The 12,885-nt window shown below is 44.7% G+C and overlaps 1 protein-coding gene across 1 annotated transcript; it reads right to left on the minus strand.

Annotated features, from left to right (window-relative positions):
* Window positions 1-1,967: 1,967 nt before the first annotated feature.
* LOC143886460 (clavaminate synthase-like protein At3g21360) lies at window positions 1,968-4,952 on the minus strand. Its single transcript, XM_077390433.1, has 3 exons — window positions 4,537-4,952; window positions 3,557-3,810; window positions 1,968-2,418 (listed from the first exon to the last, which is right to left on the minus strand). The coding sequence occupies exons 1-3, from the start codon at window positions 4,891-4,893 to the stop codon at window positions 2,088-2,090; spliced, it is 942 nt and encodes a 313-aa protein (XP_077246548.1). The 5' UTR covers window positions 4,894-4,952; the 3' UTR covers window positions 1,968-2,087.
* Between the last annotated feature and the right edge of the window lie 7,933 nt (window positions 4,953-12,885).

A 12,885-nucleotide genomic window follows, 5' to 3' on the forward strand; every position in this document is an offset into this window, starting at 1 on the left:
TCCTGTTAGTCGAGGTGCCCTAAAATGGAATTTCGTCCAACACTTGAGGGTAGATTTGGAAGATATTATTGTTATTAATATCTTATTATTTAAATAAAATAATATCTTGGTCCATAAGAAAGAAGTTTCCTAGAAAGAGAATAAAAGAGAATAAAGTGGAGATCTTTTTGTAACCAACAAAAAGCAACCCACAATTTCCAAAGCTTGAGCAAGCTAGAACGTCCAAGTTTTCTTTAAAATGGAATCCCCACTTTGTTGGCTTCCTACGGAAAATAGGTTAGGGTCTTTGAGACGGTCATGGTGGGTTCCATTCGAAAGAAAAAGAGGTTAGGGTCTTTGAGACCCTCCTCATCTAATGTTCTCAAGCTCACAATCATCTACATCTTCTCTGGGCCGGTTGGAATAACAGACTCGATCGAAGCGGAGGTTTGTGCTCTTCACTACGCTATGAGCTTATTTAGGGATCAAATAGATGGCAAACCAGAGGTAGAGGGGGATTCTTTAAATGGCATTTCTTGGGTTCAAGGCATGAGCATTGGACCATAAAGATTAGCTAAGTTTCTGGATGAGATTAGTTTTATGATTAACGATAGTTTCCTTTCTTTTCTTCATATACCTCAGAGTGCCAATTGAATCATTTGATTTGGTGAGCACCTATGCTTCCAACCCCTCGTATTTGGTCTCACCGTGATCAGATAAATCTTCCCATTTAAGGAGTCAGATTTCTCCACTTTCCACATCATATGGTTGGACCGACCCACCTAAAAATGGACGTGTGTACACCTTTATCACGCAGTAAATTAGAAGGGCTAACAGGTTAAACAATGGCCTGACTTACCTAACAGGGCATTGCTTGCTTCTTACTTCAAGAATAATAGCACTAACTCAACATACTACGAAAAACTAAGGGTATGATAGAGTATATATATGTGATTCGGGCCTCCTATTAGACCCATTTGTAAGTGAGGTTTGATGATCTTAGCCCCTTGATCAACATAACTTTTATAGTTCTACCAAGATAAGTTCAAACATTGATTTTTGAAGGCATTGATTTTACAGATGATATACCCATCCAGCATAGGACCACGACCATGTGGGGCCCTCACGGTGTTTCATGAAATCAGCAAAACAAATCAGACTATTAGGAAAACCCACACGCAAGTTCGCGGGTACGAGTTGACATTTGAGTGACCTGTCAAAATTAACCCGTGGGTCACCCAACCAGCCAAAACAGGGGTTCGGTTGGGTGAACCCGTGGGCACCCGCAATTTGTTTTTTCCTTTTTTTGGATTTGAGTGGATGGAATAGTGGAATAAATTGAAAACACCCCCTACTTTTCAAAATGGACTGTACAACCCACACCATAGGATGATCCAAACCGTCCATTTGATGGGCCACAACGCAAATAGGTTGTGCCCAAAACATCATTACCGCCCTCCGATCTAAAGATGTACTCACATTATGGAAATTTCTATAGATCGGACGATTAGAATCATCCTATTGTAATGATTTTTTGGGCAAAACCTATTTACGTTGTGGCCCATCAAATGGACGGTTTGGATCAGCATATGGTGTGGGCTGTATCATTCATTTTGAAAATTATGAGGTGAATTCATACATAGAAGGGGGTGAATTTATCAACGCCCAAAAAAAAATTACTCTTTCGCAAAAAATTGCAGGTTACTTGTGGGTTGACCCAACCCACCCGCAGTGGGTGAGGGTCACCTAAGTGCTGACCAGTAGGGATGCGAGGGATGCGGGTCATTTTTGACCCAACCCGTTTGACCCGCACCTGCATGACCCGCAGGTAACCCAACCCAACCCAACCCACCGTTTGCCAGATCTACGCTTTGGTGACATTTCCCCATCATTTCTTATTCACGATGGAGACCACCAAACAAACAATTTCCTAAATTCAGGGTGTTAAGGGGAACAAGTACTTACCAAAGTATAAAGGAAAAGAAAGATGACACAATAGAAACTATGTATACTTGTTCCGAAAGTAGAACATAACCTCATATAAGTTCCAACTATGCCCATGAACTAAATATACTTATTTTTGAACAATATAGATACTTATTTTCTGTCTAGCTTGACAAAGATACTAGAATTTGACGAGGAGGCTTCCCTGGCCTCCTAGCATGTTGTGTAGACAAATTATCAACCAATAAAATGTCTCCTTTCTTCCATGTCACCTCCACACATATCTTGTTGAGCGCTTCTCGGAACGCATCGGAGGCCTCCGGTGGGATCGGCGACCCATCTGCAAGGCTAACCTTTTGCCCGTCTGAAGCTATGTTGTTAAACCATAGCCTATCCCCTCTGATCGTTCGGATGACATCCAATGGTCCGAAAATGATCTTCGCACTCCCATCCTCTGTTATTTCAAAAGAATTGCACACCATTGTCTTCTTGGCACTTAGAAAACAATAAAAAAAAATGAATCAGTATATAGAAAAGAAATATCGCCTGAGTTAATCATTGCCTTGTCCGGGTTAGGTTGTTTTGGCATAACAGATTCGGTAACTCAACTGTGTCAGCAAAAAATTCATTCAAGTTACTTGAGTTCGATGACTCATTAAAATGAGTTGACTCATAGTCCTACAGTTTTAAAGGTTGGATTAGATAAAATTACCTTATGTTTATGTACAAGAAAAGGTAGAACGATTTGTGTGAAATTTTGGAGAGCTGCTTGCTTATTTTTAAGGGGTTTTCACAAAAGAAGTCTTCTACTTTGCTTTATTTGCAAATTGAGTCTTCTAGTTTGACAGTTTGCAAATGCTCATCACATTTGAGGGAATTTTGCAAATCAGGTCGTGCTGTAATTTTGTGACCAAAATGCCCATGATAGATTTTTTATATTCCTAATAAGACCAAATATATATATATATATATATATATAGAGAGAGAGAGAGAGAGAGAGAGAAAAGTGTCGCTACACATACGTGTAGCTAACTTATACCTGTGTGTATGAAAAGATGAAAATGACCCAAAAAAAAAAAAAAAAAAAACCATGGTGCTCCCATCAAAAGTCAACACATGAGGTTTAAAATAGTGGGCCCCACCCTATGCATAAGCTTGAGTGGATATCTTGGGTCCTACCAATCAAAACATATAGAAAATGGTGGGTCCCACCAGATGCATGGGTTTGAGTTGAGTTGATGGACATAGCACATCAAAACATGAGGTGTAAAATGGTGGGCCCACTCAATGAACGGTTTTGAGTTGAGTTGGTGGTAGCCACCCTGAGTTCAGTGACACGGATACTTTGGTCTTTTTACAAGGCACTTTTGTCTTTTCACATATATGGACATTTTGGTTTTTTATTTACAGCATGACTGGATTTGCAAACTTCACTCAAATGTGATAACGATAGAGAAATTGTCAACTATTAGCAAATAAAGCAAAGTAGAAGACTTCTTTTTTTCCTTATTTTCAAATACAAGAGTATGTAGGAAGATATGAGCAAATTATTAAAGACATAAATACTCTATCTTTACCCAAGCAAGGAGAAAAGAAATTGGGATCAAATAAGGGTACCAGACATAGCTCTTACAGTTTTTCAGCCTCAACTGGGTCATCAGTTCCGAGTACTGACTGCCAATTTCTCCCCACAATCAACTGGGTCGTGCTCATTTTTGGGTAAATTAACTCGGCAAGCATGCCAACACGTCCCAACTTCGATACAAATTCCGGCTGAAGCCGCTCCATTTCCCTTAACAAGATGGTACTCCGAGCAAGACACGTCTGGCCACCTTCCGGTGGAGGTGTCAAACAGAAGAAGAAGACCCTGGAAGGGTATTTCCTCATCTGGGTGCATGTCAAAACACATAGTTTGTTCATGCTTATTATGCATAGCAACAAAATTATTTGAATTGGAAAAGGAAATGAAAATTTCACTCCTTTAATTACTCTGCGTAGTTGGTAATTAATCATAGTTAGCAAAACATGATTAGGCAAAAAAGGGGGGACGGAAATATGTTGTAAAAAAGCGGTCAAATAAATGAAAATACAAAAAAAATCCATCTAAGACTTTTAAAATTTTGTTATTTAAAAAATATTGTGGGGGTAAGGTTGGAAAGTTGGCCTAAAAATGCGTATAGTACGAAACTTGTTTTCTTATATAAAGGAAGTTTTTTTTGCTGTAAAAGTTTTAGTGGCCGTTTGGATACATGGATTTTATAATAAAAAATTGTAAAACCTAGATTTTTGTGAGTTAAAATTTGTATTTTATAAGCTAAAACCTAGATTTTATATGCTAAAACCTAGATTTGATAACCTAAAACATGGGTTTTAAAATTCTGAAAATGTAAAGTCCCATTTTTTTTTTTTTTTTTGAACTGATGGAGATTTTATTAGCGATGAACAATCCCGCTTTTAGCTTATAAAATCTAGGTTTTAGCTTGTAAATTAAATCTAGGGTTTTACAATCATGGATTATAAAATCCTTGTAAAGAGTTATTAAAGGGCGAACTTATAATACGCGTTAAAGCAAGTTTTGCTAACTATGGTAAAACAGAAGGGGATGAAACACACCAGTGACATCTCATGGTGGAAGTTTATGAACTGATCAAGGGGAGCCTCATTTGCTGTATAAACTTTATCGTCGACCTTTACTCGTGGGCTTGCCCCCAAGTAGGGCATCTCCTCCAACCCAAATATCTCCACCACTCGTCGGAAGTCGCCGCCATCTTGTACATCGAAACCGCGGAAGAGAATGGCTCCATGCTTCATCAACAGCCCATTGAGCTGTTCTTTGTTCTTTAACACACCCTCTATGAGCTTGGTCGCGCTCGCTCGTAAAGGATCTGCTGGCCTCAATGTCTTGGGCAACACTACTCCATCAAATACCTTCTCTTCTTCAATTCTTGATTCTACAAACAACTCTTCCATCTCTAGCTACCTCTCCTCCTTTTTTTTCTCTTTTTTTCTTTGTTCTTGTGTTGGTAGCTTTGATGCTCTTTATATATACAAGTGATATTCCACCTAACACTTCCATGTGTCGTTATGAGACAGGGTTTGTAGATATGTCCAAATCAAAAAGATACCTAGACATAATTCCATCTCTCTTTTTGCTTTGTTTCTTTACACTTCTGGGTTGCCTTTTATGGCTAGTGCACTGTATATGCCTTGTTTGAATGCAGGTAGAGTAGTGGGATAAGTAGCCAACAGGGAGGAAATAAAAATTGGATTTGCCAGGAATTTACCTGAGTTTTCTATTGTTTGGTTATAGGGAGAAGGAATTAAAAATAGAAAAGAACTGAAAAAAATAAAAGAAAATTTTAAAGAAAATTGTATCCCTGCCCCTTAAAACAAATTGCAATATACCAGTTACATCCTCTAGGGTATACCCAACTCATTGGGTTTTATGTGAAAGAATCCGATGATTTATACTCTTTATGGTTGCCAGGTTTTTTTTGTTCCCGGGAGTTATGTGGGAGAAAAAAATACCTTGGGAGATAGGTGGGAAAAAAAAGAGTCCTGGAAGTATCCTGGTAAAATAAAAATCCCATGTTTGGTTATGTGGGAGAAAAAAAATACCCTGGGAGATATGGTGGGGAAAAAAAAACCTTTGTTTGGTTGCTTGAACTGTTGGGTAGAAAAAAAATTCTTCTCAAGCTTATTTTTGGTTCCTGAGTTTATTTTTGTTCCTGGGGTTATCTTGGGATGGGATGAAAAGGCAATCATTACAAAAGTGGGATTAAAATATTCACCCCACAAATAATCATTACAAGAGTGGGATTAAAATAAACCTAGTGCTAAAAGGCAACCAAACATGGAATTGGACCAAAATTTAACTTACTCTCCCACAAAACTCCCAGGAACAAAAAAACCCGGCAACCAAATAGAACAAGAGGTTCTTTCAGGGCCACGAGGAGGCTGTCACCGTAACCTGACAGCACTTCGACATCCCTGTAGTCTCCTTGTATTTCAATCTTCAAATGCCAACCAAACGAGGCATTTTGATGGCGTGGCACCAAAACCCCTACAAAATCCTGGCATGAGCCAGAATATTCGTGCATCCAAACAGTCACTACAAAAATTCCTACAACCTAACCTGATTGAATTAGGTAACCATTAGAGAGAGAGTGGGACTGAGAAAGAAAACCTAGCACAAACTAATATATTGTCACTTGTAGTAGAAAATAAATTTTAACTATTATTACATAAGAAGACAAAGTGGCTAAGTCAGATATTGCTCATCAAGCACTCCATCTAATTATTTTGTCATATTTAATGTATTTTTTTTATTTTTACATAATATAGGACAAACTGGTGATGTTTTGATTTGTTTTCTACTGCAATCTATTAAATAGGACTAGGTTAGCCAACGTGATGATAGTGCATAATTTATGAGTGGGAAGTTGTACTACATTATGTCAAATAAGACAAGAAGTCCTATTTAATATTGTCACTGGTTAATTTGGGCACTTCCTTCTAGTTAGTTTGTTCTACACTTCCATACATATGTTTTAATCGAGGTTTTCAATTTCGACTGAAATTTCGGGTTTCGGTCAACCCGAAATTGAAATTGGATAAACTTGAAACGGTACAAAATTTCGATCGAAATTTCGGTCCAAAATTTCAAGAAAATCTCCCAAAAATCAGGATTTTAATCTTTAATTAATATTTTCCCTAAATTTCAGCCGAGTTTGAGATCTTGTACGAGATAAAATATTATTTGATTTGATTTCGTTAGATTTGTCCTATATTTCAAAATCTCGGTTGAAATTTCATTTTCGATTAGGGACGAAACGCATTCCGAAACCGAAATTTGAAACCTTAGTTTTAATAATGGGTTTTGTTAACGAGTGCCCAGCGCACTCGTTAAGGCGCATTGAAAATGCAAATGTATAATAAATGGTGCATTGAAAAATATAAATTTACACGGCTCTGAGTCTATTTTCTTAAACAATATGTACATTTACATTTTTCAATGCACCTTATGCCCCTCGCTGACAAAACCCTTTAATAATAAGACCAACTGCACTACTTTAATATTGCCATTATAAATTCAGGTAATATGTCAGATAAGACAAGCAGTCCAATTTGACATTGCCACCTCATTACTTTGGGCACTTTCATCTAGGTAGTTTGTCCTATACATATTTTTTTTAATGACAGGACAAACTGAACTGCTTAGATGTTACAATTTTAAGTTCAAGCACTTCCATCGTGTCAGTTTGGACCAATTTCCGAAATGATATATTCGCCCCATTTTCTTCTTGGAGCCACGCTTTTAATGTAAAGCGGGTGGCCACTGAATGAGGTGAATATGTCGCTTTCCTTTTACCATTTACTATATTTTGAACGGAAGAGTACGACTTGGGTGAGTACCTACCTTTACCTTCCATGGTATCTTTATCCAACGATACTATGTAACAAACATACATGGTTGGATGCATTTAATTTGAATGGATCTAGTATAGTTTTCCATTTTCACTTGTAGGTTAATTTGATATGGTTGAAATTGGATGAATTACATCTACTGTATATCACCGAATGAAATATTGGATGAATTACATTCTAGTGTCTATTTCCTCTAACTATCATTGTTAGGTCTAAAATTGGTAACAGGTTATGGTAGGTCCGGAATGGCTGATCTGGCAAGCCACAGCTGAAGGGCTAATGGAGTCCTGCGCTGCACAAGGGCACAGACAAGGATACAAAGGGTCAGAAGACCAACCCGGAGTGGTGCTCCGGACGGGCGCTTCGACACTCAAGTCAGTATGAGCAGGAGTGCAGAGCAATGTCAGAGCAAAAAGCTTAGGGTTTTGATCTCAGATCCCTCACTTTAGCACAAGTGAAGGCTATTTATAGTGATCCTGAGCCACCTGTCCAGGACAGGTGGTAGCCCCTGTATGGACCAGGTTTCATACCTAGGAGGGGCAGGTGGAAGTCCCCGATTGGTCCAGGCGTCATACCTAGCAGGGACAGGTGTTGGCTTTGCAGTGGTCCCTGTGAGGGCCACGTGTCAACAGCCGATTGGTTGCAGATTTTGGACCCCATCAGTTGCCCCCTGGTTCTCCGAGTCGTGACAGTGGCTAGGGGAAGCAAAAAGAGGGTTAAAACAGCATCCGGCCGGCCTTAAGGTTTCTGGGCAGCTGAGGCCGGCCTCAGACTGGGCCAGAAGAAACCGGGCCGGACAGGGGCCTCCGGGCGGCCTGGTCCGGCCTTGAAGCTTGGCCTGAAGGAGCACGGCCGGACAGGAGCCTCTGGGCTATCCAGTCCGGCCAAAATTTGGACCAGAAGTCTGGCCGGCCAAACCTCCTGGGCGTCATGGCCGGGCAGATCTCCTGGGCGTCACGGCCAGGCCGGGCAGATCCTTTGTCGCCTAGGGATTGCGCCATATCCTGTCCGGCTTAGGCTGTGGACGGCCAGGCCGGGCAGGTCTTTTGGCGTCTAGCGATTGCGCCATATCCTGTCCGGCTTAGGCTGTGGACGGCCAGGCCGGGCAGGTCTTTTGGCGTCTAGCGATTGCGCCATATCCTGTCCGGCTTAGGCTGTGGACGGCCAGGCGCAGGTCTTTTGTCGCCTAATCACTTTGGAACTTGTGCCTCGCATTTAATGCGGACGGCGCATTTAATGCGGTAGGTGACGTGGCGCACTCCGGCTGGTGGGAAAAGGGCGGGATTTTTCCCGCTCTTCCCAGCCTATATATACCGGAGTTTTACTCCTCATTTTTCACTTTTCACATTTTACTCTCCTCCTCTTCTGCTCGGCTATTCAAATTTCTGCCCGCTTCGGATCAGTGAGCCCGGAGATCTTCGGTCAACACTTCAGTTCGGTAATTTCTTTTAGCTTTTCTTTTCTCTCCTTTTAATGTCTAGCACTAGTTCAGAGTTGGACTCTGGCTCAAAGGAGCCCGGTTCGACCAGTAGTACGGGGTCCGGGGCGTCGGAGAGGATGAGGCCGGCCTCTCCTACGGAGGCCGGTGTTGAGGACCAAGAGATAATAATTGTAGACGAGGAGAGCGGGGAGGAAGTGATTGTGGAGTTAGACACAATCCCGGTCCGTGGGGACGGACCGCACCGGGTAGAAACCAGCGGCGACGAAGAAGACGTTGAGGCGGTAGTTCCTCGCTCGCCGCGCGCGCCCGTCGAGGTGATAGCAGAGGCACGGATGGAGGCCAATCCGCAATAAAACATCGGGGCCCTGCGCGAGGTGAACCGTCTGGAGCCGGGCAGACTTCAGGCCGTCAGGGACAAATACTGTATCCCTGATCGGTACACTTTGAGGGCGGCCGTTGAAGGGGACCGGGCCAGCAACGATAGTGCAGATCTCTGCCTATACGAAGAAGCCTTCCGGGCCGGGCTCAGGCTTCCCTTGCACCCATTTTTTGTCGATGTGCTGAGGTACTACGGGCTGGCGGTTACACAGGTCGTGCCGAACTCTTGGAGGACGCTGGTCGGCTTCCTTTATCTTTTGGGAGTTCGTCTCCGTAGGAACCCCACCATGCCCGTCTTCAGGATGTGTGCGCACCTGAAGAGGCACAAGGACGGCGGCTGGATCTACATCAGCCAACGGCCCGAAGTGAAAATGATCACTGGCATACCTACTTCCATTCACACATGGAAGAACAGGTTTTTCTACGCTAGGGACACCGAGCCGGGCTCCCACTGGCCGTTCTCGTTGGAATGGAGAATGCCGGACACCCAAAACCTTAGTCAGAAGCCAGCCCTAGAGGGTTACGACCACATGACCTTCGCTCTGATCAAAGAAGAGCTGAAGCGTGGTCAAATAAACTGCTCGGAGTTCTCCAGGGAGGCCGACCTGGTAGCGCTCGGGATCAGTCGTGCGACGCCGGCACGTACGTAGACTCTTTAGGCCAGCTTTTATCTTTTGAACTGTTCCTTCTTTTTTTTATAGTTCTAACTGTGTTCTGTTCTCACGTTCAGAAATGGTGAAGCAGATGTCCATGCTGGACAAGATCAGACAGACCTCCCAAGCGTCCCCAACCCAGGAGCAGCCCCAAACCAAGGGCAAGAAAAGAAAGGTGCCGGAGTCAACTCCGGCAATGGCCGCACTGGCCGAGCCTCTTAAAAGCAGCCGGGCGACGCATAAGCTTTCCGTCAAGTCGAGCCGGGAAAATCTCGCCGGACAGAGCTCCGGGTCTGCAGGGGTGACAGAGCCCCAACACGGCAGGCCGGTTCTGGGCATCCCTGCCGTCACGGCGGCGAGAGGCGACAACGTTTTCCGCCCGAACTGGGCGGTGCAGAAAACGGACACTGGCCTGGGGGATAGCCGGGTGGCCGCGGAAGTGGTGTACCAGGGCGTCCTCCCACGCGACCGGCGGGACGTCGAGAATGAGGCGTCGGAGACCTGCGAAGCGGCAATCACCTCCGGCCTCTATCAACTCCAGGTGTACTCAAGGGACATGGCCAAGAAGCGTTATCTCTTCTCTGAGACGCTCACACAGATAGAGTCCGAGAAGAGCCAGCTCCAGAAGGAGAAGGACGGGCTTGCCGAAGCCGTCCAGATCAGGCCGAATTCAACAGCTTGAAGGACGAGCTGCAGAGGGTCAAAAACCAGGCCGTGCGGGATCTCCTAGATGCGAAGGAGAGAGCCGGTCAGAGGGAGAAGGCGGCTATCAAGGCGGCCGTGAAAGTGGCAGTGAGGGAGGCCGTGAAAGAAATTGAGAAGAGGAAGGACACACAGTTCTTCCACCTGGGCCTCCAGGCCTATAAGGCGGGGTTCCTTTTCTGCTCCGATCAGGTGAAGAAGACTTACCCCGACATTTCCCTGGACGGACTGGCCGTCCCGTATGCACCTCCGGAGGAGGAGGAGGACGAGGAGGAAGACGAACCAGACTCCTCCCAACCCATCGAGGTGGAACAGGAAGTCATTCTGGCTTTCGAGGTCACCGCCTCAACCACTGAGGCCGGCCAGGTTGCAATCCCTACTTCAGAGGCACTCACCGAGGAGGTGGTCGACGAGGAGGCCTGACTGGCAGCCCTCTTGCTCCTATCTTTCTTTTTGGGTTGTGTACTTTTTGTAATTGCCCATGAGGCTCATTCTTTGTAAGCCAGCTCGGCGAAAAGGGCACTTTTGTAATATGAATACAAATTCAATTTTGTCCAACTGTCTGTACGGCTGCCTTGCTTTTTGTACTTATGACTTCTGTGCTGCTTCCTTGTCTTTCTGCCGAGCCGGAGTGGTTGTCCGGATGTCATTGGCCGAACTGGTCTGTAAGCCAATTAGGACGAGCCGGAGTGAACCACTTCTGCCCTCTAAGTCTGCAAACACTTAGAGTCTTTAAGGTGGTTTTCCACTAGGGTGGGTCCATGGTTGGAACTAATCTCCACACCAAATTGGACGCTCCGGAGTGCACCACTGCCGCTCTCTAAGTCTGCAAACACTTAGGCTGAGAGCTAAGTCTGCAAACACTTAGAGTCTTTGAGGTGGTTTTCCACTAGGGCGGGTCCATGGTTGGAACTGGTCTTCACACCAAATTGGACGCGCCGGAGTGCACCACTGCCGCTCTCTAAGTCTACAAACACTTAGGCTGAGAGCTAAGTCTGCAAACACTTAGAGTCTTTGAGGTGGTTTTCCACTAGGGGGGTCCATGGTTGGAACTGATCTCCACACCAAATTGGACGCGCCAGAGTGCACCACTGCCGCTCTCTAAGTCTGCAAACACTTAGGCTGAGAGCTAAGTCTGCAAACACTTAGAGTCTTTGAGGTGGTTTTCCACTAGGGCGGGTCCATGGTTGGAACTGATCTCCAAACCCAATTGGACGCGCCGGAGTGCACCACTGCCGCTCTCTAAGTCTGCAAACACTTAGGCTGAGAGCTAAGTCTGCAAACACTTAGAGTCTTTGATTGGAGGAGCTGGCATATATTAGTGACTCAAAAGTGAGGGACATTGTTTACTGACAACTCCACTTTATTTCTCTTTAAAATTTAATTACAGAGATTCTTTACAGGCCTTCAAAGGCAAGAGAAAAGACTATTGATAATACATTCGGAGATTTCTGGAATTCCAGGCGTGCAGCAGCAGCTGCTCGTCAAGTGTCTCTAGCCGGTAGCTTCCTGGACGGATGACCTCTTTGACTCGGTACGGCCCTTCCCAAGTCGGAGAGAGTTTGCCCACCCTTCTTGGCTGGGAGACGGCCGCTTTCCTCAAAACTAGGTCGCCTGTGCGGAACTCCCTTGGTCGGATCTTCGCATCATGGTATCTAGACACCTTCTGCTTATATGCTGCGGCTCTGATCTGTGACTCCTCACGGACTTCCTCAAGCAAGTCGAGGTTGACACGGAGCCCGTCCCCATTGAGCTGTTCATTGAAGTCAACAATTCTTGGGGAGGGAATGCCGATGTCAACCGGAATCACAGCCTCTGTTTCGAAGGAGAGATTGAAAGGTGACTCACCCGTTGCAGTGCGTGGGGTAGTCCGATACGCCCAGAGCACATGGTACAGCTCGTCAGCCCAGCGTCCGGCCTTATCATCCAGTCTTTTCTTTATCCCCTGCAGCAGAGTCCTGTTCGTCACTTTGGTCTGTCCATTTGTCTGAGGATGTGCCACGGAAGTGAACATTTGCTCAATCTTCAGATCTGAACAAAACTTTCTGAAGTTCCTTGAGTCGAACTGCTTGCCATTGCCTGTTATGAGGACCCGGAGTATCCCGAATCTGCACACCACTGATTTCCAGAAAAAGTTCTGGACGCTCTGCTCGGTGATCTTGGCCAGAGGTTCAGCTTCTACCCACTTAGTAAAGTAGTCGATGGCGACAACGACGAACTCGCGGCCTCCAGAGGCCGGCGGAAAAGGACCTAAAATGTCCATTCCCCAGACAGCAAAAGGGAGAGGGCTGATGATCGGGGCCATTGGCACGGCAGGCTGGTGAACGGCTGGGGAGAATTTCTGACACTTCTCACACTTCT

The sequence above is a fragment of the Tasmannia lanceolata genome, unplaced genomic scaffold, assembly GCF_043159265.1.
Source record: "Tasmannia lanceolata isolate RefF3 unplaced genomic scaffold, GAP_Taslan_0.1 ptg000011l, whole genome shotgun sequence".
In the NCBI taxonomy this organism is placed as follows: domain Eukaryota; kingdom Viridiplantae; phylum Streptophyta; class Magnoliopsida; order Canellales; family Winteraceae; genus Tasmannia; species Tasmannia lanceolata.